This window comes from Erinaceus europaeus, chromosome 1 (genome assembly GCF_950295315.1).
Source record: "Erinaceus europaeus chromosome 1, mEriEur2.1, whole genome shotgun sequence".
In the NCBI taxonomy this organism is placed as follows: domain Eukaryota; kingdom Metazoa; phylum Chordata; class Mammalia; order Eulipotyphla; family Erinaceidae; genus Erinaceus; species Erinaceus europaeus.
Genome location: NC_080162.1, coordinates 194,615,355 through 194,641,307, shown reverse-complemented (window position 1 = coordinate 194,641,307; position 25,953 = coordinate 194,615,355). Strand labels below are relative to the sequence as shown.

Sequence of the window (25,953 nt, the reverse complement as noted above, 5' to 3'; positions counted from 1 at the left end):
ATACAGGGCAATACACGGAACATAGTTGGCGCTTTGGGAGTATTTATGAAAGAGCATATAATCCTAGTCTCAGTTTCTCCTTTCCTGATTATTCAGTTTAAGAGCAAGTGCTCAGTGTACAGTAAATGAATTTTGTCTTCTTTTCAGTCTATTTCTTTTCTTTAAAGACTTTAAGATATTTTTTAAATTTTATTTTAAGGAGAGAGACATCCAGAGGGAAAGATACATAGAAACAGAGAGACAAGAGCACATTGCACAGCTCTGGCGTATGGTGGTATTGGGGGATCGAACCTGGGACATTAGAGCCTCAGGCATTGAAGTCTTTTTGCATAACCATTGTGCTATCTCCCTAGTGCTAATTATCTCTTCAAATTTAACATGGACATAAAGGGTGTGATACAGACAACCAAAAGAGCTCGAACATTTTTCACTAATAATACACAAAACGCAATCAATTAGACTAAGTATGACATTCAAAAATCTCTTCCTCTCTACTTCATGGAAACATTCAAGTGAAAAGCCTGCTCCTATTTTTATATGTAAGCACCACAGGTCAGGCTTCTGCAGGAAAAGCTACAGTAACCCCATTTATTTGTGTAGCATAATTACACCTCGGATTAGATGGTCGCATTTTAGAAGTAAAGCAGGCTTGCTACTTTATGCTCAAGATTTAATTCTGAGTTTTGAATTTCCTATGAATATAAGCTTTTCTCACATCCCAGTTTTTTTTTTTTTTGAACGAATTGCTTTGCTAGTTCTTTACTCTTAGTTTGAAAAGAATTGGGAAAAATGAACAACGTTTATAAGGAAATAGCCAAGAGAAACATGCATAAGATGTGATGACGTAACAAGATCTTCACTAATCATGAATACTGCTGACGTAAAATACACATTTTTATCATCGGATAAGGAGGGCGGGGGCTCTCCGGCAGCATTTGCGCAGTGGGTGTCGGAACGCCAATGAGGAGTGAATGATTTGATTCCGTGGGCTCAGAGAATTTGTCAGTTGCCTCATAAGTATAATTCTGGCTCTTCATATCCCTGCTGCTTCTAATTTAGCAGGACAGGCTCATAATTGAAGCAAATTAACTATTTACACTTGCCACTTTAGCAGGGGAAGAGGACACAGCAGCAGGAAAGAATGAGTGGAAAATTACATTCTTCCCACTTGTGTCAGATCTGCCCTTATATAAACACATTAACAGTAATTTCACGAGGCGTCAAACATAGGAATAAATACTGAGGGATAAAATAATGAGGTGTTGCTATTGAGCTGAACTGCTATGGCTAATATCCTCAGATATGAATTATGCATCCTGAAAGAAGGCATATGTTACAGCATTCAGTTTCCTTGCAAGTGATATCTGCTCCTCAAGCTGTGGATCTCCAGGTAAATCCATTCTTCTCTTCCCCAGCAGAGCTACATTTACTAAAATACACTCTTTGGGCACTGTGAGCTGAGCTGTGGTTTCTCCTGAATACACCAAGCTCTGAAATAGACCCTCCACTCCATTTTTAGCATAACAGCATGTGCATTTAGTTCTTCGGCTGAAGCTGGAAAGCCATTTAATGTAATGTAAACAAGAACATTTTGTTTGTAATTTAAATGTATTACAGCCTGACTGTGTCTCCAATTAGAAACTTAAAGATTCATTTAGTAATTTACATCTGGCTCTGATTTCAGGTGACTTTCCTTTTTCACTTAAGAGCCTCCTTTCTGTGGCTGAGAAAGATTCAAGAATCCTTGAGTTCTTTGGCCCAATCCCTCCAGCTTCAAGGCAGGGCCCACTCTTTCATTTATTAAGGTTTGATTTGTTTTATATTGTCTTCATGGACCCAGATCTTAAACTTTGATGACTAGAAAAAAAAAAAAAAAAAACAGAAGTAGTGGGGACAGACAGGAAATTTAGCTGGAACTTCATTTAAAAAAAGATGCTGAGGGAAGCTTAATATAAAGTGTTATTATTTTTCTTTCCCTGTAGGTTCCAGTCAGTGAAAGATAAGTAGCAAAGACCAATATCACAGCAATACTTAAGTTTTATTTCCCTTTCTCCATCTGGTGCCTTTTAAGTAAGTTAGTGTGTTTCTGAAATGGGGTTCTCGATTGTCTTATAATACATTAACACTTGAGATTTCTGGATGGAATCCCACTGTTCTGCCCCCTTCTACATTCAGCCCCATCTTCCAAATTATCAAAGAGAGAATATATGGAGAACTCTGATATGTGAAGCTGGTTCATTCACAGTGTACGAATGATGCATAAAAGAGATTTTGATTTCCTGAAGACTTTTTTTTTTTTCTCTTGTCATTCAGTTTCTTTTAGACTTTTCTTTGAAGGAGTCTTCACAGAAATGCACATCTGCAAGTGTTTTGCTGTGGATCCTGAAAAGAAAAGTCTGCCTTTCTGCAATGGCTTTGCCTTCCTGATGGCGCTCCACAATGAGGAAGCATGTGATATAGACATAGAACAGCTCCACTAGTCATGCTCCCTCTGGCTCTCAGGAAAACATCCAGCTGTAATCTCACTAATGGCTGTTTTCCCTTAAATATTGTAATTTTCGGAGCCCCTAATAAGTCATCAATAATTTTGTCCATTTTTTTCTCCAGTTTGTGTTTATATTTGTAGTGGCTCATAATTGATGGCTATTATGACAACAGGATTTCTGAACAATTGCAGCACGTGAAATGCTAGCCTAGATCCTACTTGAACCAGCTGCCAACACAATGCCAATCGCATCATGTGGGGCTGCTCTGAAACATGCATATTTGTCCCCAATGTCGAAGTTGAATGGTCTGCATCTAATCTGCTCCAGCAACATTCCTTTAAAAATACATACCAGTATGTGTGATCACCAACTTGAATAATAAATGAGAGTAAAATATAATTAAGTTTGAAACAAGATATTCTATTATGTTGGCACAATGAGTCAACAGAAAAGGAAAAGAACAGGTGGCAATACACCGCAATAACAGTTTTGGATACTTTGCTGAAATTCTCTTGATGCCCAAATGTGCATTCTAGGCAGGCGTGTTTGCTTTGCTGGCATTTCTTGCAGACTGTTAGACAAGGGCTGTTATGTAGCCGTAGAGTGGTGCTTCCTTGGATGCAATCTGCTCCCTTGTGTAAGAAGCATCCAGTTTCATTTCTTTGAACCTCTTTCTGCTTGTCCCCCGAATGGCCTGCATTCTAAGTGTGTCTCATATATAGTTTCTAGTATACTAAGTACTCCCCCGATCTTTATAAAGATCTTTTTAAAAAAAAAAAAATTATTAATGAGAAAAGAGAGAGAGAATGTGCAGAAATTGTGCAGATGCAGTCACATCTGCCATGTTGTCCCCTCAGTCTATTGCTAGTTCCCGCGAGAGGTGGGACATTCTCAGAGCGCCTGTTCGCCATGTTGTGCCCTCAGGGCATTGTCTATTCCCCACAATAGTTGCAGTGCTCTGGTTACTCCTCCACCTTCCCATTCTCACGAGAGTTATTATCCTACCCTGGAGTGCTATGGTTACTCCTCCCCCTTCCCATTCTCGCCAGAGCTACTCCCATAAAAGCCCTTCTTCCGCAACTCTCTCTCTTGCCAGCTCTTCACTTCGGTGTGTTGCTGCATGAGGCGGCCATCTTTGCTACCTCCATGTGGCCCAACCTGCTTCTCTCTCACCCAACTCTGAGGTGCCAGCACAAATAAAGATTTGTGTTACCTCTTCGCTCAGGATCTCCTCTCTCTCTTCTCCATGGAGCAGCACGACAAGAGAAAGACCCAGACATCACTCTGGTATATGTGTTGCTGAGAATTGAACTCGGGACCTTATGCTTATGACTCTAATGCTTCACCCACTGTGATATTAAATTTAATATTAAAATTAGGCACACATTAAGTAAGGAAGACATATGTGTTGAATGAATAAATGAATGAATTGAATTATCTGACCCCACTTCATAGTCTGCAAAATTTGGGTAAAATTCCTAAATATTGAGCAGAGCAGATAAGATATATGGTGTGAAACTATTCTTTTTTATAAAGGTATCAAACATTATTTACTTGACACATACTTATATATTCACAAATTGTAGATATTCCAAATGGATTTAAGTAAGAGTTCTTCCTAGATACAGCTTGATTCTGATGGGAAGAGGTAAAGACCTCTGTATTGTATTGATGTATCATGAGAACAATAGATCACTCATGAAATCCTGTACTGTATGTAGTACAACTATGTCTTTCTAAGCATGCAGATGACTTTGCTTTCATGATTTTGGTTATCTGATTTTTTTTTTCTTTATGGCAATACAATTTTAAACAATAACAAACTAATCCCTGAAGTCATGGAGTCAGAAATGCTCCTTTATTGAGGTGGGTGACATTTACGTAGGGTTTCTTGCTTTTTCTATGATTCCCATTATCACTGAAACTCTTGAGCTACCAGTGATGAGAAGTGCTTTATATGGTCATTGCTATATGAGGCCTCCAGTCTCACCACAGCAATTACCAAGAGAAAAAAAAAATAGACCAGGTATCTGGTCCCATTAAACACAGCTTTAAAATATGTTATTTGTGGAACTGAATAATATACCATGATGGTCTAACCCTTAAATTTGAGGTTCATTTAGCAAAAAGTATTTGGATGACAAAAGGGTAAGTAGTAAGTGAAGTGTGGACAGTTCTCAAAATACTCTTAGAATTTTTTTTTTTCAGTCTAGATGATCACATAGCAACACTGAGGGAATGATGTCATCCTGGCTGCGATATGTAAAAGTCTTTCCAAAGGTGACTGTGGTACATAAACTTTGAAACAAAGGTACTAACATGCTACTTAGAGAAGAGTAATAAAAGAAGGCTATGTATCTTGAAGATCAGTTCTGACTGGACCTCAGGCATCATTTTGCTAGAGAGTGTGCACGCTTTCTCAAATCCAATCCAATCATGTCCTTTCTTACCTGTTTTTGTTCCTCTCCTAAACCATCCCACATTGAAGCCACAATCTTAGACACTTCACCAAAGGTAGCATTTGGATTTTGGCCCTTGATAGCGGCCTGAGTATCTCGAAAGAACAACGCATAAGCAGACACAGGCTTCTGGGGTTCATTAGGATCCTTCTTCTTCTTCTTTTTGGGAGTTTTTGGTTTTTTCCCCATGTCAGACGCAGGTCTTTTTTCTCCACCATTGATCTGAAATAAGAATCACATAGAAAATATAAAGGAACCGTCAACAACAACAGGGGAGAAAACCAAATCATGTTTGTTCTCTATTGAGATTTGGCTATATCCACCCACAGTCACTACACTAGCACGCACATTCTTGTTTTAAGATTTGTTTTGGTTTTTCTATCATTTTAAATTTATTAAAAAAGTAAAATGCATGGGTTTACTCTAAACGTACAAGGAAAACTAATATTATTTAATCTCTTTCATGCCCGAGCCTCTAAATTGTGTCTTAGACTAAGGTGGTTTCACACTGAAATGATATAATAACCTTAGTGGGTATGGAATACCACTTGTGCAAATGTATTTAAATTTCTCCTTATCTCCAAATCTCATTTTAGCTGACTACATCATTATGTAGATTTCTCAATTATGGATCTTCTTTTCCACCCCCCCCCCCCACCTTTGGCCATCTCCTGAGCTTCACAGCTCCAGACTATGTTTTACAGATGGGTAAGAGTGATGCAGTGGAGGCAGGGGGAAAACTTGGAAGGGGTGAAGAGAGTGTTGAGGTCCCAGAGCATGGTGGATGTAAAGAACCAGTCATGGGTGATAAGAAATTATACACATAGGCCAGCAACTGCTCTGTGAACCTGGGCTAAGAAAGTGAAGAGAGAGAGAGAGAGAGAGAGAGAGAGAGTGAGAGAGAACAAAACAAGAGTGAGGAGGAAGAGAAGGAGGGAGAGGAGGAAGTGAAGAGGAACAGGAAGGAGAAGGGGGAAAAAAGAAAGGGAAAGAGAAAGGAAGAGGAAGAAGAGGAAAAAGAGGACAAACCAACCACAATACTGAAGCTTCTTTCAGTAAGGGCTGAGAAAGACTCTTTTCAAACACATGACAAAAACTCTCCTGCTATCCAAGTAAACTATTTTGCCTCCCCAAAAATGGAGAGAGAGAGAGAGAGAGAGAGAGTCAGTCAGGGAAGGTAGGGAAGGACTTACTCTGCATTGATTAAATCAAAATACCTAAGAGTGGGAAGACCGGACAACTTTCTGTCCTCATACACTGAAGCTACCCTTCTGTTGAGGGATATGGGGTACCTGGAGGGAGCCACCCAGAAAATGGGGGTGGTGACAGGTGATTCTTGGAAAGGTGGAGGTGGGGCTTGGCTTTTAAAGCTCGACCTGTGGGCTTCTCGTTCTTCCTCTCTCTCTCCCCAGATAGCATCATGTGAGTATCAACTCTCTCTCTTTCTCTCTCTCTCTCTCTCTCTCTCATGTTCTAACAAGTGAATGTTCTCAATTTTCTCAAATAAAATTTAAAATTCCTGAAAATCATGCTCTCTCCTCAATTCTTTATTGAGATAATGGGAGACAAACTTTTTAAATGTTGGGGAAACCAACATTGGTCCCTTCTCCCCCCAAACACTTTCAACTGATATTTAAATACATTTCAAAATAAAAACATGAAACAAGAAAATGTCCTTTCTGCTCCAAGGCTCCAGAGGACCATAGATTTTTTTTTTTTTTTCTTCACAAGCACCCACTGGATGATCGCCTGTACTGGCCATACTCAGCTCCGCTGCATTTATGACCTGGCACTCTGGAAGTGAATTGGGGTTACTGAGCTAACTACAGTGGCTTTTAAAACCTGTTCCTCACTTGATTTCTACTATGAGTTTCCTCTCTTCTAAAGGTCACAGGTGGGGTGGGGATAGACAGCATAATGGTTATGTAAAGAGACTCTCATGCCTAAGGCTATAAAGTTCCTGGATCAGTCCCCACAAACCAGAGCTATTGGTGCTTTGGTAAAAAAAAAAAAGAAAGAAAGAAAGAAAGAAAGAAAGAGAGAGAGAGAAAGAAAGAGAGAAAGAAAGAAAAATCCACTGTTCCATTTTCTGAAGGGAGGTTGAACGGTCAGCATACTCTTATCTACCACTTCAGGAAGATGGGTCCTGAAATTAGTGCAGCCTGGAATGTTCCTAGCCATGACCACAGAATGTGAGCTCAGACCTACAGGGATGCAGAGGTTACATAGGCTCCTATGCTGAATATGGGCCCCAGATCAGATTGATGGGGTTTACATGTAGCAATATTGATATATTTTCCACATATTTGGGAGCTACTCTCTTCCCTGATCCAGCTTTCTAGTCCCTTTTCCAACTCTGACACCATCTCCCTAGACAATAACCTGGGTCCACCTGCATATTAGATGCCAGGCTCAGGCAAAAACTAGTAGGGTCAAGGGCTACTTGGAATAGACCTAAAACAGAACTATAGCTTTTTCCAAAATGGAGACCCCCCCAAATATTCACCTGCAACATTCCAGCCTTTAGTTGATGATTAGTCAACAATTTGCTCTGCTTTCTATCTTATCTCTTTTTCAGCCACCAGGCTCCAGATGCTACCATGAGGCTAACCTGATTTCCCTGGGTATATGAACCCACCAATGTGTCCTGGAGCTCTGCTTCCCCAGAGCCCTGCCCCACTAGGGAAAGAGAGAGACAGGCTGGACATATGGATCAACCTGCCAACGCCCATGTTGAGCGGGGAAGCAATTACAGAAGCCAGACCTTCCACCTTCTGCATCCCATCATGACAGTGGGTCCATACTCCCACTGGGTTAAAGACTAGGGAAGCTGTCAGGGGAGGGGATGGGATACAGAGTTCTGGTGGTGGGAATTGTGTGGAGTTGTACATCTCTTATGCTATCGTTTTGTTAGTCTTTCCTTTTTTTTTTTTTAATAAATGTTTTTCTTTTTTTTAAATATTTATTTATTCCCTTTTTGTTGCCCCTTGTTTTATTGTGGTAGTTATTATTGTTGTTATTGATGTTGTTGTTGTTGGATAGGACAGAGAGAAATGGAGAGAGGAGGGGAAGACAGAGGGTAGGAGAGAAAGACAGACACCTGCAGACCTGCTTCACCTCTTGTGAAGCGACTTCCCTGCAGGTGGGGAGCCGGGGATTGAACCAGGATCCTTATGCCGGTCCTTGCGCTTTTTTGCCACGTGCGCTTAACCCGCTGCACTACCGCCCGACTCCCCTAGTGTTTCCTTTTTATAAATAAAAATTAAAAAGAAAAAGAGAAGTCCCAGGCCATCACAACCACTGGCACCCAGCTCCCTGTACTTAGTGGTTTTTAGGCTCACCTTCCTCCTCCACCAGGCTATTCAATGGTAGCATTCTGGAAGACTTTTTACTTAAATTTTATTAAAACACAAGTTTACCATTACCGCGTACTGGTGAATGACAGTCCAATTCATGTTTCCTTCAAGTTCTGAAATGTTGAAATAATGACTATTTGACATCACTATTTCCATGTCTTAACGACATTTCAAACGAGTCATGTTCATGCTATTCACACTCATTTAAAGTTCTGTATATGCCTTCATGACACACTTTAAACTTATAATTTTACAGTCATCTGTGTAGTTAGATCGTCTCCTGCCCCAGAGTTGTAAACATCTGGTTTAGTTCACTGAACTTGTCATGGTTCCTGACACAATATAGCTAAAACAGTAATTTAAAAAACTAATCCAATGTGATAATCCGATAGAAACAATGAATTAAAGTCTAAATGGTTTCTGTCACAGAAAATCAAACCTCATCCATTCAATGAAGTAATTTGCACTACGCAAATATGTGGTAACACAGAAAACACAGAACAAGTCTTTAGTCTTTCACATAATAGTGATTTGTCTGGATTATGGGATCAGTCTTTATATTCTTCTTGGTGCTTTTATAATGGACACAGTTCATATTATTCATATACCCACAATAATAAAATTTTCAGTAAAAAGAAAAGTCAGGGGCTGGGGGGTGGCACACCTGGTTAACTGCACATGTCACAAAGTACAGGGACTCAATTCTGAGCAAGTGGTTTGTCAGATCTTTGCTATGAAGCTTGTGGCACGAGGGAACCTCTTTATTCTTCTTATTTTATTCTTTCAAAAACATGAAAACATTTGGTGCACCTGGTTGAGTGCACATGCTACAGTGCTCAAGGCATTATGCTATTCCACTGCAGAATACTGTGCCCCAGTATGGTTCCGTAGCCCCCATGCCCACTTGGTCGATTCCAAATTATATTCCTCCATGAGGATAATTTCTGGAACCATCCGTTCCACCCCGGTTCTATGGCTGCCAGTTCTTAGCAACATCGCCCCGCCAGATATTCGTCGGGATGTGGCATCATCTAAGTTCATTTCCCACGTCTACGCTTGACTGGACCTGCCAGTATATGCGGATATCTTCACCCACCCTGTCCAACGCTTGACGTCTCGTCATCCAATCTGGTCCCCTACGCCTACACTGAACTTCTCTGTTCCAGACTCTTGGAAACAGAGCTGGCAGTCAGCTGAGGTAAAGAACAAACACCTCATCACAGACCCCTGCAAGCGTCAACCCGGCTTTGACCTAGCACGTTATGATTGGGCTCTCCTCAATCGCTATGGAACAGGCCATGGCTGGTGCGCTGCTATGTTCCATCGCTGGGGAGCCAGAGACGACCCGAACTGCCCCTGCGGCTCCAGACAGACTATGACCCACATAGTCAACGACTGCCACCTCTCCAGATTCAAAGGAGGTCTCGAAACTTTACATCAGGCTCAACCTGACGCTGTTGACTGGCTACGGAAGAAGGGCAAACGCTAGAAGAAGAAAGTGCTCGAGGACCCAGGTTCTAGTCCCCTGTCTACACCTGCAGGGGGAGTCTTTGTGAAGTAGGACTGCAGATGTCTCTTTTCCTCTGTATCTTCCCCCTCCCCTCTTGGTTTCTGACAGCCTCTATTCAATAAATAAATAAAGATTATTTAAAAGAAGAGAAATGGGGGGGGGAAGTCAAGGGGAATTAAGAAGGAGCAGAATGGAGAACAACTTGGCAGAGCAATTGCTCAAGCAGGAGAGAGCGTCACACTTCCATGTAAGAAGTTTCTGGTTGATCTCCCAGATATCTAGGATCGCATATCATATCAGGGATGGGACACAATCTTTTGGTGATGGGAATGGTGTTTATGTACACACCTATTAAATTGTAGTCATATAAATCACTATTTCATTAATATGAGAGGGGGGAAAATTGATTGTATGTCTAACAAAGGGACTTTTCAAAGCTAACCCAATTACCAAATAATGTCATGTTAACAATAACTATCCATTGTCTTCTTGAACCCTAAGACAGCAGGAACCTCACATTTCCACTATAGAGCCTAAACTTCCCCCAGTCCTGGGACCCTAGGGTAGGGCCCACTTTCTCGTATGCTTCTCCCAATTCATATCAAATAATATTGCATCCGCTGATCACAACCTAATCAATGCAACGAGTGCCACCCCAGCATGCTTCACTTCAGACTGTGTCCAGAGACTTCAGGTGTGGAATGACAACCCTTCAGCTTCATCACTCAGGTGAGACCTTTCCTTTCATAGTATTCTCTAACTCCATCCCAGGTGGTTCACTTCCTAACAAAGTCCCAAAACCTAGCTATAGAATAGGTTCCAGGAGATAGAGCATATGTTCACATGTATCCATAAACTAGGGCAAATATATACCTGAAAGCAGTAGTACACTAGGGTTTGCAGTGAGTACCCCCCAAACACTTTATCTCCACTATTCCATCCTTTGGGTCCATGATTCTTCAACAATTTGTTTGGCTTTGTATGTTAACTCTCTTTTCAGCCACCAGGTTTCAGATGCCATCAGGTTGCCAGCCAGGCTTCCCTAGACTGAAGAGCCCACCAAGGAGTCCCGGAGCTCCGCTTCCCCAGAGACCCACCCTACTAGGGAAAGAGAGAGGCATGCAGGGAGTATGGATCGACCAGTCAACACCCATGTTCAGTGGGGAAGCAATTACAGAAGCCAGACCTCCCACCTTCTGTAACCCACAACGACCCTGGGTCCATGCTCCCAGAGGGATAGAGAGTGGGAAAGCTATCAGGGGAGGGGATGGGATATAGAGATTGGGTGGCAGGAATTGTGTAGAGTTGTACCCCCCCCATCCTATGATTTTGTTAATGTCTCCTTTCTTAAATAAAAAATAAATAAATAAATAAAATTAAATTAAAAAAAGAAAATAATGTCAATCACAGAGGAAATAAATCTTATGATGTAAATAGTTTCCCCCAAACATGAGCACAGGCATTCCAAGTGGCCTATGCACTCCTCTGTTCATAGCTACACTACTCACAATTTTCAAGGAGTGAAAGTATGCTAAATATGCAGCACTGATGACAGGATAAAGAAGTTAGGAGATATACTCACTGGAAACTATTCTGCAACTTAAAACTATGATCTATTGTCCTTTGGGACCATACAGATGGAACTGGAAGTAACTATCCCTAGTGAAGTAAGAAGTTAAATGACAACTGCCATATTGCTTCAGTCATATATGGAATGTAGAGAATCGAAACACATGAACTTAGGGGTCTGGGAGGTGTCACACCAAATTAACTGCACATGTTAACATAAGCAGGGGTCCTGGTTCCCCATCTGCAAGGGGGGGTGATTCGCTAGTGATGAAGTAGGCCTGCAGGTCTCTCTCTCTCTCTTCTTTCTATCTCCCACTCCCTTCTCAATTTCTTTCTGTCTTATCCACTAAGAAAGAAAGAGAGAGAGAAGAGAGAAAAGAAGGAAGGAGGAAATAAAAAGAAAAAGAAGGAGGAGGAGGAGAAGAAGCAAAAATGGCTGCTGGGAGAGGTGGATTCATCGTGCTGGCATCAAATCCCAGTAATAACCCTGGTAGCAGAAGACAAACGAATATAAAACAGACAACAACAACAAAAAGAAAAATGTCTATTACCTTTCCTTCATAATTAAATTAGGTCACACTAGTGGATCATTGGTCCAAGCTCTGTGGAGAGCAGTCCAGAGAATACTCAGAAGGTTAGCAATGGACCTACCATATAACCCTACAATTCTTCTCCTTGCTATGTAGTCTAAAGAATCAAACACAGTCACTGAAAAATATCTGTGTACACCTATGTTCATAGCAGCACAATTTGTAATAGTTAAAACCTAGAAATTATCCAGGTGTCCAACAACAGATGAGTGACTGAGAAAGTTGTGACACACACACACACACACACACACACACACACACACACACACACACACACACACACACACACTGGAATACTACTCATGGATTAAAAATGATGAATTTACATTCTTCACCTTATCTTGGATAGAGCTTGAAGGAATCCAGTTAAGTGAGATAAGCCAGAAAGAAAAGGATGAATATGAGATGATCTCACTCATAGACGTAAGTTGAGAAATAAGAACAGAAAGGGAAACACAAAGCAGAACTTGGGCTGGGCTTGAGGTCTTGCACCAAAGTAAAGGACTCTGGGGGTGGGGCGGGGTGAGGTGGGGCGAGGGGTACAGGTCCTGGTACAAGATGGTAGAAGAGGACCTAGGTGAAGGATAAGAGAGTTTTGCAGAAAACTGAGAAATTATGCACATGTGCCAACAACTGTCCTTGTAGTTGACTGTAAACCATTAAGCCTGACTGAAAAATAATGGGTCATAAATCTCACTGTGGACCTGCCCACCTAACACTGAATTGTGATTTAGCATTTTTCCTAGCATTCGGTAAAGATTTGCATAAGAGGAAAAAAACAAAAACTATGCACATACTTATTTAAGAACTAAATGTGCTTTGACGTGAGCGGCTTATTATTTTAATATTCATAGTATAGATACTCACCGGGCTCGCACGATATCTTTGCTTTTAGGATATGATATAATGGAATGGAAATTCTTGTGGTTGGAGGTCTAATGTATCCAAGTACCTAAGTAACTCTAAATGAAGTGCAAGTCACTGGAAATTGTTTTCTGATCTCTCTCTCTCTCTCTCTCTCTCTCTCTCTGTGGGGGTGGGTTTGTTATTATTTTTTCAATTTTGCATTATGATTGCATTTGGAAAGTCACCAAAATAAGCTTTTGTTTTAGATTCTGTATAATGGACTAGGAATATGAAAGGCCTGGTTCATAGAGCTACTTTCAACACATATTTGAAGAACATGGCTACTGTGCAGAGCCTTCTTGAAGGAAGAAATGTTTCTATAATTTGGTTCCACTTCCCTGCTAGTAACAGATTGCATTTTGAAAGATACCTGGCTTTTTAAGCAGGAACTATTTGGAATGGGCCCAACTGATGATGAATATAGTTGTGGTTAGCTAAATGGGTTTGTAATATGTCCCTGGACCTTAATTCTGAGTATTGTCTGAATCATGAATTCTTACTTAGTTGAAAGCTTATGATTTTATGTCCTAATTTTCTAAGAGGCCCGGATTTCTAATGTTGAGAACATCACTAGCTCATAGATTTTCTGGACTGATGGAAATGCTTTCTGTGCAGTTAGGGTAAATACTAGTTATACATGACTGTAGAGTACACTTGGCTAGTGTAATTGAAGAAAGAAACTGTGGGAGGCCAGGCAGTGGGGTACCTAGTTAAGTGCACAAACTACAGTGTATAAAGACCCAGGTTCAAGCCCCTGGTCTCCATCTGCAGGGGGGAAAGATTCACAAATGGTGAAGTAGCGCTGTAGGTGTCTCTCTGTCTCTCTCCCTCTCTATCACCCTCCCCTCTCAAGTTCTCTCTGTCTCTCTCCAATAATAAATAAATAAAATAAAATAAAAAAGAAACTATTTACTTACCTAATTTCAAGTTGTTATATTGAAATGTAAATAGTCTCCATAAAAATGTGATTCCTGTATATGTGTAACTGCTGAATCACATCCCCGGTCAAGTTTTCATTCTATATAATATGTATTTTGAACAGAAAGAGACTGACCAAAACACTTATCCACCATCCATGGAATGGAATTCCTGTCGATGGTGTATAGGTGTTTTCATGAACTACAAAGGATTGATCCCAGAACCTTACACACAAGAAGGTATGCACTTTATTCACTGAGGTATCTCTTAGCCCCATCTGAATCGACCTTTTACTGTGTTATATGAAAAACTCAAGATACAGATGCATCATTCTGTAGTACAATGGAGCTGAAGTTATTGGGAGTCTAAGACTGGAGACTTCAATTGAGCTACAACATTGTAGCTTTTAGAAGAGAGGAAAAAACTATATACCTTAAAAATAAAAATAAAAAAAAATTTAAGCCCACAATGATAAACACATTGAAATTAAAGAAAAGGTACCATTAATTTTTTAAATCCTCCAGGTAGTAATGTAGTCTTACATACAGTGGGCCTTCACCCATGCCAACTCTTAAGAGTCTACGGTATTGAACAAAGGCTCAGAATGACAAGACAAAGGATGTTTGAAATGCATATAAAATTTGTGTGTAAAATCATGGCAATGAAGAACATGATTGAGACCATAGCTATAACCCTGATTATGTACAGACATACTCATAGTCAGTCAAAGTTCTAGTGGACTGGGCAACAGCTCACACCTCAGAACACAATGCTTTTGTGTTTGAGGGTTCAAGCTCCAACTAAGGTCTGCCATATACTACAGCTGAAAAGTGCTATGGGCTCTCACTCTCCCATAAAAATAAATAAGAAAATAAATCTTTAAAGTGGGCTGGTGAATAAAAGAGTGCATATTGCATATACAACTACACAAGTCACATACATAAATATTGTTCTCACATAAGCTTTATCCAGATGCACGGGCTTCATGTAACTTGTGGACATAGATTTGTTTCTAAAGCCCTAGAGGTATCCTTAGGCTACTTATACTCCACCTCCTGCCATGTCTTCTTGTTGAATTAGTGATGTGTTTAACTTATTTATCTCAAAAAAAATAATAATCTTTCACTTTAAGAAAGCATATGTTAACGGCTTTGCTTAGCTAATACTTCTTAAAGAATACAGAGGGCAGGAGATAAGGCTGTTAAGAAAAGAGAATCACTGATATTGAAATGTCCCTGGAGACTTTAGAAATGTCTAAAAGCATATTTCAAGTAAACTGCCATGGTCCCAAAGCCTTTAACGGAGTCGCGAGAGATGTTTTAACGCACACTATCTTGCAGTAATCACTGTAGTTTAAAATAGATTTTAATCAAGAACCATCTGCATAATAGACTGAACAAATAACACAGAACTCCACTTTTAACTCTGATCATATAAAGTAAATATTATAAAGTCTTCGCCACAAAACCAGGGCGCGTCACAGCACTTCTTTTTCTGTGATGGTGGTATTTCTGCCCGTGAAATTTTTGCAACTCAGATTCCTTCTCTTCTTTCTAAACCATGTTGTCTAAAATCCCCTTATGATAATAAATTCAAATAAGAATGGAAAGTAAGTCATCTAGTGACTGCGGAATCAGCAAGGTTGTAATATTTCCTTCACTGTGAAATCAGGTTTATTATTATCATTAATAATAACAGTACACGCAGTGACTCAAAACATTAATTATAGAAAAATGCATATGGAATACTTTACTTGTGAAATGACTCACAAGCATTACATCTAGATAATAGTTTGTAAAACCAGTTCATTTTTCAGGGTCTTTGGATCTGCATACTGTTTTAGGATAAGTATAGCAAAGATCTTCAGTCCCCTTATGTAAATAAGAAACTTGGACTCCTGCTCAGAAAAAAAAAATCACATTAAGATACAGAGAAAAATGCTGAGAAAAATTACACATACCTATTACACACACACACACACACACACACACACACACACACACACACTTTCTGGCACTTTTAGATGGAAGATTTCTCCCTCCTTATAAAGAATGTATGAGCTGTTGAGATGGAGTCTCACTGAGTAAAATGTGAGGTCTTATGTTTAGCCTTACTTTACTCCTATTTTATGAATTAACCACATATGTTCAACTATGTAAAGTGTGAATTATCTAAGAACATATATGTTAGAAAAATACTATATTCTAGTATAATGTCAATTGATTACTTGAGTGGATTTTGGGAACACCTATTTGGAATTTGATACTAATTTTGAACAATGTTTTATTATATTCCTCCCCCACTCCTCTAGTTTGTTAGGTCCCCAATGGGATTACGTCTCTTTTTAAAATTCACTTTTAGAAGATCTATTTATCTGAGACTGAGAGAAAGAGAGTGGGGAGAGACAGAGCAGAGCACTGCTCAGCACTTGCATAAAGTGGTGGAAATTGAACCTGAGCTCCTGGGACCTAAAGCTACTGCTGAATTCTCTCCTTGGTCAGGGATTAATTTTTTTTCTCAGAGGTTATATATTTTCAATTATCAGTGTCTAAGAAATTCTTTTAAAGTATGATTTCTATTAGGTAATAGGAAGTTTCCAATAACTTCATAATGAATAAGGGGCAGTATGGAAAATTCCAGACATTCATCCCAATGCAAAATATTTTGCCTTATTTCTAGAAAAAATGATTTAAGGTTTGGTTCTAACACTGCTTGATTTCACTGAATGTTTGTGGAAATGTGTCGCTTATCAGTTTTACTTTATTCCAGGATATTTGTTTTCAAAAGAGTGACTAAAAGTAACTTTTGTAAAAAGGAATTTCATTGTTATTTAAGTGTCTTTACCAATTTATTTTGAGAAAAGAAAACTTCTTTTTTTACCCACAGTATGGCAAGTATGTGCATAGGTGAGTTAGCAAGTTAGTATGAAGTTCTGAAGGTAAAGTATGCAAAAATAAGTGAAAAAAGAAACCAAGAAAAGTGAACAGATCATCAAAGTTAATTTCTGTTTTGCTGACACTGGCTGAACCAGGGAAAAGTGAGTTAAAATCTCATCAGGTAATGTCAGAGTCAGTGTCTGTCCAGAAATGTACTTCTTTTAAAAACTTTTTATTACAATCAGGATGGACAAGAATTATACTCTCAGTGAAAAACTGAATAAAACTGTTTTTCTCCTTTGTTTTTTCTTAGAACCTTTATCAATGAGACAGACTTGAGAGGGGGAGTACTATATGCTGTTATAAGTCACAGATAAAAACCTGTTAAGAGTCCATACCCTGAATAGCATGCCAACTGAGTGAGCTGAAAATATTCGATCCAAGAGAGGTTCTAGATAGTAATGGCTCAAGATCCTGGCCAGAAGAAAATATCTGAGAAAAATAAAACTGGAGATATGAAATAAGCAAAATTAAGAAATCCATAGATGAGCTTTCATTTCAAATCATATATAGCTGATCTGTAATAATTCTGTACTGAGGAAACAATGTTATTAGATTAGGCAGGCTATAAAGGCTGTAATAGCAGACAACTTAAAAGGTATGGACACTGGGTGATCAGATAAGAACACATAGCTAGGGGACTCGGGCGGTAGCTCAGCGGGTTAGGCGCAGGTGGTGCAAAGAACACATAGCTAGTCATATGTGCAAAGTGAAAACAGAATAAAACTGTGCTATAGAGGAAGTAAATGAAAAAAAAAAAGACTGAGAATCTTCCAGCATGAATGAAAGATGGAAACACCTAAATTTTAGGAAAGACTTAAGGAAACCCAGCTCCAACATGAGGAGGCTGTAACAAATCCAAAGCGAAACAAAGGAACTTGTCTAGGAATAAACGTAGATTATTTTCACAGAAAAGAGGATGGGAGAGGTCACGTGGTGGTGCACATGGTTGAGCGCACATGTTACAACACTCAAGGATGTGGGTTTGAGCCCTCAGTCCCCACCTGCAGGGGGAAAGCTTTGCGAGTGGTGAAGCAGTGCTGCAGGTGTCTCTCTGTCTCTCTCCCTCTCTATCACCTCTTTCCCTCTCTGTTTATGGCTGTCTCTATCTAATACATTAATAAAGATAAAAAAATTTTAAAAAGGGAAGAGAATGAGGCAAAAAAAACTCCAGCACAATAATAAAAATCAAAATTCAATGGAGTAATTTAATATTTATTTTTTAAAGAATAAAAGACTATTAATCTTACATTCTATATCCAGCTGAAGTACTCATAAGTACTCATAGAAAAACTGTAAAGGTAATAAAAGCAGTGTCCCTTGGAGTATATTAAATTATAGAATTCAATTAAATTATAAGTAAAATTAACAACAGTAATAACTCTACTAGTCTGAATCTTCTAGAATGAGTATATTTAGAGTTAATAAGAAGGGTAAAGATTTTGACCAATGTGAAATTTTATGTATTTGTGTGTCAGGGTTATCTACTAAATGAAGAGAAAGAATACAAAATTTCCAATGTTAAAATGTGAAATTATGAAATGAGATTAAAAAAAACATAAGTTAAGTTATAAGACAATGAGAAAGAAAAGCAACAAAATTAAATGGAGAAATAAACCCAAATATTTTAGTATTTATATTAATAAAAATAAATTCAGTTTCATTTTTAAAGTAAAAGATCATGTAACAGTATGCCATTTACAAGAGACACCTATTAAACATAAGATCACCTTAAGCAGAAAAGTTGAAAGTAAAACACTGGAAAAATATATCTTGGGAGTCTTAGCCCAAAATTTCCTACAAGGAAAAACTGTGCTAAAATATACTTGTAATGTCCAGGCAACTTATACATATCTAAGTGTCTGTAGCATTATATGGACTAGATTATAGCTTTAGAATTAGGGCAAATTTATCTTTGTGATATATTTTACTGTATATAAAATTTAAAACCCTAGTCTATCAACACAAATTTCATTGCCATAAGAACCCTAGGCAGTGTTTATTAAGTGGCAATCTATTTTTACTGATATATTTTCATTATTTGTTCCTGTAAAAAATAATTTAATTATCAGATTAGTTCAAATGGAGTCAATATACAATTGCTTAAGAAAGCACCAAACTGATAAATGGAAAGCCTTAAAAGTTTCTCTCTGTACAATCCTATTAAAGTGTAAACATATAAACCACTACTTAATTAATATGAGAGGTGAAAAAGTGATCATATGTCTAGAACTTCTTAAAACACAGACTGAGTCTTTTTAATACATAGGCTGTCTTTGATATGCTGTCTCTCCCAAAAGCCTAGACCAGGGAGAACAGAAGCAACCGGTAGCACAGCTATATACAAGATGCTGGGTATTATACCCCAAACCCTAACAAAGGGACTTTCCAAAGTTAACCCTATCACTGAATAATGTGATGATAACAATAACTATCCATTGTCTTCTTGAACCCTAAGACAACAGGAACCTCACATTTCCACTACAGAGCCTATATTTCCCCCAGTCCTGGAACCTTAGGGTGGGGCCCACTTTTCTGCATGCTGCTCTCAATTCAAATCAAATAATATTGCATCTGTGGATCGCTACCTAATCAACGCAAAGAGTGCCACCCCAGCATGCTTCACTTCAGACTGCGACCAGAGACTTCAGGTGTGGAATGACAACCCTTCAGCTTCATCACTTCGGTGAGACCTTTCCTTTCATAGTATTCTCTAATTCCATTCCAGGTGGTTCACTCCCCAATAAAGTCCCCAAACCTAGATATAGTCCAGGTCCCCTGAGATAGAGCATAGGTTCACACGTGCCCATAAACTAGGGGAAAAATATATACCTGAAAGCAGAAGTACACAAGAGCATGCAGGGAATACCCCCCAACACTTGATCTGCACTATTCCAGTCTTTAGGTCCATGATTGTTCAACAATTTGTTTGGCTTTGTTTGTTAACTCTCTTTTCAGCTACCAGGTCCTGGATGCCAGCAAGATGCTGACCAGACTTCCCTGGATAGACGACCCCATCAATGTGTACTGGAGCTCCGCTTCCCCAGAGACCCACCCTACTAGGGAAAGAGAAAGGCAGACTGGGAGTATGGATCGACCAGTCAACACCCATGTTCAGCCGGGAAGCAATTACAGAAGCCAGACCTTCCACCCTCTGCAACCCACAACGACCCTGGATCCATACTCCCAGAGAGACAGAGAATGGGAAGGCTATCAGGGGATGGGATATGGAGATGGGGTTATGGGAATTGTGCGGAATTGTACCCCTCTTATTCTATGGTTTTGTTAATGTCTCCTTTCTTAAATAAATTTAAAAAAAAGCAACCGTACTCACACAAAAAAAGTTTCTCTCTTTCTCTCTCTCCCTCTCTCTCTCCATATATATAATCAAGTCTGTTTGAATACGTAGTGATAGGTTCCTAGAAAATTACCTCTTTACAGTGACTCTTTGTATGAATATTTACAAGTTCATGTTTGGTTTGCATTTATTTTCCATGTGAAAATATTCACTCCCCCATTCATTCCACTCTGCATGTTATACTCATATCTCTGATCCACAGTCTCCCTGCCTATTTGTTAGGCTTATATTTATCAATTGGCTAGAGTAAGTCCATTGGTAAAAATAGTCAAGAATTCCTCATTACAGTGAAAGATTAAATGGCAATTTAATCTTTTTTTTTTTTTTTTCTTTTTAAACCAGAGCACTGATTAGCTCTGGTTTATGGTGGTGCAGGGGACTGAACCTGGGACTGCGGAGCTTCAGATAGCAGTCTATTCACATAACCACTATGCTATCTACTATATGTATATATTTTTTAGTGAGACCATATACTCTCTTTTACTTTACTTGTGAGAAAAGATGTTTTCTTTCTTTTTTTTTTTTTTAATTTTCTTTTTTGCCTCCATGGTTATTGCTGGAGCTCAGTGCCTGCACTGAGAATCCACTGCTCTTGGTGGCCATTTTTTCCATTTTTATTGGCTAGGACCGAGAGAAGGTCAGCGAGGAGGGGAGATAGTGAGGGAGAGAGAAAGCTATATACCTGCAGACCTGCTTCACCGCTTGTGAAGTGATCCCCCTGCAGGTGGGGAGCCGGGGGCTTGAACCGGGATCCTTATGCCAGTTCTTGCGCTTCACGCCATGTGTGCTTAACCCATTGCACCCCTGCCTGGCTTAAGAAAAGATATTTTATCTGACACAATTTCGCTTTTTAACTAGAGCTGTTTCAGTAAACATTCCATATAAATTTTGCTCAAATATAGTGGGACAATTATAATTTAATCTTTCACTGTGATGAGGAGTTCTTGAATATTTTTACCAATGGACTTATTTTAGTCAATTAATAAATATAAGTTTAACAAATAGGCATGGAGACTGTGAATCAGAGATATGAAATATGATGTGCAGAGTGCAATGGGGGAGTGAACATTTTCACATGGAAAGTGCATGCAAACCAAACATGCACTTGCAAATATTCTTACAGAGTCATCTTAAAGAGGGGATTTTTGAGGAGTCTTTCACTACGTAGTCAAACAGAGCTAATTCAATAATATGCCACTAGAAAAATCTAAGTTCTGCAATAGAATGCAGATAAGTTTTGCTACAGAATACTGTGCTCTAAGTTATTTTAAAATATGAATGTCAAGTGACTGTGTAGGCTACATACTGTCTAAATTTCAATACCAGGTTGGAAGCTTGTAATGGACAAAGCTGTGTTTCAGCAAAACGGGATGCATTGGATCGACCTTCTCATGGTGCATCCCGTGAGTACCCATTCATTGGGGAAACTGATGATCCTTCCTAGCCGACGGAATCCACATGGATCCCAGTCATTTTCAAAGCCAGCAACAAGCAGCTCCTGACAGCTTTCAACCTGACCTGTTGACTGGCTACGGAAGAAGGGCAAATGCTAGAAGAAGAAGCAAAACTTTAAACTACGAGGTGAATGAATAAATAGGAAGCTACGGGGTCTGAACGTGTTAACTTTGTGAACTTGTGACTTCTGTTGTCATCCATGCATATAATTTAAAGAGTACAGAAAATAATATTGTAAGGATGATTCAGTGTTATATTTGTTGTCAGATGGTGCTACTAACTTTGTATGAATATTTCAAGATGTCATCAGTGAGTACCAATAAAGGTACAATCCAGATGAACAAATTATTATTATTAATAATAATAATAACTATTATTATTATTTTACCAGAGTACTGCTTAACTCTGGCTTATGGTGCTGTGGGGGATTGAACCTTGGACTCTGGAGTCCCAGTCATGAGTCTCTTTTCATAAGCATTATGCCATCTACCCCAACCTCACATATTAGTGTTTATGCTATCAGCAGAACGTTAACTTTTTGCCTTGCGATAAAGTGCATTTCATCTAAATTTAGGAAATTATTTTGAATTATCCATGCATAATCCAATATCTAAATAAATCACTGGTCACAAATGAATTCTTGGTGTTCACATTCAGCCTCGAATACTCATTGGCTGTTAGAGGTCACTAGAACAAGCCATATTTGGTAAGATAATAATTTTGTCATGGCCAGGTGGTGGTGCAACTGGTTGAGTTCACATGTTACAATATACAAGGACCAGGGTTTGAGTGGTGAAGCAGGGCTGTAGATGTCTCTCTCCCTCTCTATCACCCCCTTCCCTCTTAATTTCTGGCTGTTTCTATCCAATAAATAAATAAAGATAAAAAGTTAAAAAAAGAGAGTATTTAAAATTATAACATTTGCTCCACATAGCAGCCATGATTTTGTTATCACGTTAAGTCTGTGAGTCACTACTCATCTGGATCTTCAAAGATGAAAGACTTAGATATTAGAACAGAAACCCTAAAATTTATAGAAAGAAATATTGGCAGAACATTGCAGGATCTTAACTCCAAAGATATATTTGGAGACTCAAGTTTATGCGCTTGTGAAATGAAGACAAAAGTACATAAATTAGACTGTAGCAAGGTAAAAAGCATTTATACATAGAAAGCAAATTACCCAAAGATAACCAGGCAACTTATTACCTGGGAGAAGATAATTACAAATTACAAATCAGGCAAACCGTTGATATCAAACATCTATCAAAAATCCAGTACAATCAATCTTCCAATGCCCATGTCCAAATGGAGAAGCAATTACAGATGCCAAACCTTCCACCTTCTGTACCCTATAATGATCCTGGGTCCATACTTCCAGAGAGATAAAGAATAGGAAAGCTTTCAGTGGAGGGGATGAGATATGGAATTCTGGCAGTGGGGATTGTGGAGTTGTACCCCTCTTGTCCATCATTATTAAATTAAAAAAAAGCATGAAAAGAAAACCTAGTATAGCTTAACAAAAACAAAACAATAACTTAATAATAATAATAATAAAGTAGGCCAAAGAACTGAACAGGCAGTTCTACCAAGATCAAATACGCTTGACCCATAGACAGATGAGGAAATGCCCCATATCACTTGTCATTAGAGAAATACAAGTCAAAACTACACTGAGATTCCACCTCTCACCAGTGAGAATAGCTTACTTCAACCAAACAGGAAATGACAGGTGTTGGCGAGGTTGTGGAGGAAAAGGGACTCTGCTACACTGCTGGCGGAAGACAATATGGAAAGTCCTTAAACAAAAATCAAATTGCCTTAAGATGAGGTAATACCACTCTTAGGCAATTACCCAAAGGGCACACAAATACTTATACCAAGGGACATATGTACCCCCATATTCAGAGCAACATTATCCATAGTGGCCACAGGGCGGGAGAAACCCAAGAACCCATCAACCAATGACTAGTTAAAGAAACTAAGGGGCACATGTTCCATTGAATATTACTCAGCAATAGCCATCTTCAAAGCAGCTTCCCAAGCCATTCGTGGGAGACATGCTAACTAAACGTCTTGTCTTGATGCTGAATGCGAGCAACTACTAAAGCAATATGATGAGTCGGGCGACCCAGATGTGGCTGACCATCTCATTGCCTCCCTGGATGCAGCACACCAAGCCCGCTGGCAACAACTCACGGAAAGTCTGAACTTCACCCACTCAAGTAGGAAGGCCTGAAAGCTTCTTCATAGTCTGGGTGCTGGTAGCCAACCCTCTCCCATCTCCCATCCTCCCGTATCTCCAAACTCAGTGGCCAGTCACCTAACTCGACTTGGACGTGTTAAGATCGACCCAGTCTGGAAAAGAGAAATTTCCCATGAGTGGTCATCCCACTTCCGGTTATCTTGTGCATCTCCAAAACTCTCTCCCTTTACACTGTCTGAACTAGAAGATGCTTAAACCGGGAACGGCTGCTGGCTATGACAACATCACCCCAGAACTCATTCTTAACTTGGGCCCCGCGGCAAAGAAGTGGCTCACTTCATTCCTGTCCCACATCTTGGAATCTGAATCTATGCCCAAAATTTGGCGTCGTGCGAAGATAATAGCAGTTTTGAAACCAAAGAAAGACCCAACACTGGCCGCCAGCTATAGACCAATTTCTCTCCTCTCCATGTGTTACAAACTCCTTGAGAGGCTGCTTTTGTCATGTATTTCTCCTCTTACAGAGAAATTCCTATCACCGGCACCAAGCTGGTTTCCGCACAGGAAGATCTACCTGCGAACAAGCCCTGGCCCTCTCAACTTACATTGAAAATGGATTCCAGAAGAATTTAAAGATGGGTGCTGTCTTTGTTGATCTCACAGCAGCCTATGACACGGTCTGGCACCGTGGTCTCCTGGTCAAGATCTCAAGATGCCTGCCTCCATGGGTGCCCAACACTATATCGTTTCTTCTCCAAAACAGAAGATTCCGGGTGCATCTGGGTGACAAGTCTAGCAGATGGAGACTTGTCTCAAGTGGCCTCCCCCAGGGCTCTGTTCTGGCTCCTACGCTATTTAATATTTACATCAATGACCTCCCAGAAACTTCTTCAAGGAAGTTCATCTACGCCGATGACATCTGCTGTGCAACTCAGGCATCCAAGTTCGACATCCTCGAGGAAACACTCACGAAAGACATGTCTCTGATATCTGATTACTGTAAAAAATGGCGACTAATCCCTAGCACTGCAAAAACGGTATCATCTGTTTTCCATCTACACCATGCCTCGGTCTCGCGTGAGTTTAATGTGCAGCTTGGCGATAAGAGAATCCGGCATGAAGCCCAGCCAGTCTATCTTGGCGTTACTCTCGATCGCACTCTGTCATTTCACGAACATCTCATAAAAACTGCAGCAAAGGTGGGCGCGAGGAATCACATCATTGCAAGACTGGCCAGCTCCTCATGGGGCGCGAGCGCTTCCACACTACGATCATCCTCTCTGGCATTATGCTATTCCACTGCAGAATACTGTGCCCCAGTATGGTTCCGTAGCCCCCATGTCCACTTGGTCGATTCCAAATTATATTCCTCCATGAGGATAATTTCTGGAACCATCCGTTCCACCCTGGTTCCATGGCTGCCAGTTCTTAGCAACATCGCCCCGCCAGATATTCGTCAGGATGCGGCATCATCTAAGTTCATTTCCCACGTCTACGCTCGACCGGACCTGCCAATATACGCGGATATCTTCGCCCACCCTGTCCAACGCTTGACGTCTCGTCACCCAATCTGGTCCCCTACGCCTACACTGAACTTCTCTGTTCCAGACTCTTGGAAACAGAGTTGGCAGTCAGCTGAGGTAAAGAACAAACACCTCATCACAGACCCCTGCGAGCGTCAACCCGGCTTTGACCTAGCACGTTATGATCGGGCCCTCCTCAATCGCTATCGAACAGGCCATGGCCGGTGCGCTGCTATGTTCCATCGCTGGGGAGCCAGAGACGACCCGAACTGCCCCTGCGGCTCCAGACAGACTATGACCCACATAGTCAACGACTGCCACCTCTCCAGATTCAAAGGAGGTCTCGAAACTTTACATCAGGCTCAACCTGACGCCGTTGACTGGCTACGGAAGAAGGGCAAACGCTAGAAGAAGAAGCAATAAAAAAAGATGATATTATGTCCTTTAGGACAGAAATGGATGAAACTGGAGGTGAGTATGTTTAGGGAAATAAGCAAAGAGATGAAGGACAATTACTTGTGATTGCACTCATATGTGAAATCTAGAGAACTGATAATACTAACTTTCACAACAACAACAACAATAATGATAAAACCCAAACAAAAAGTAAGCAAATTGTTTCTGAGTCCCTGAAAACTATGGTGGTGATCTTTCGGAGGTGAGAAGTTGAGGACACAGAAA

General features: G+C 39.9%; 1 protein-coding gene across 2 annotated transcripts in view; it reads right to left on the bottom strand.

Annotated features, from left to right (window-relative positions):
- TOX (thymocyte selection associated high mobility group box) overlaps window positions 1-25,953 on the bottom strand; it is a 380,779-nt gene that overhangs the window by 36,143 nt on the left and 318,683 nt on the right. For both annotated transcript variants that reach the window (XM_007526729.3, XM_060200977.1), the window contains exon 5: window positions 4,937-5,167. In XM_007526729.3, coding sequence (XP_007526791.1) covers window positions 4,937-5,167 — 231 coding nt within the window. The remainder of the gene's footprint in view (window positions 1-4,936; window positions 5,168-25,953) is intronic.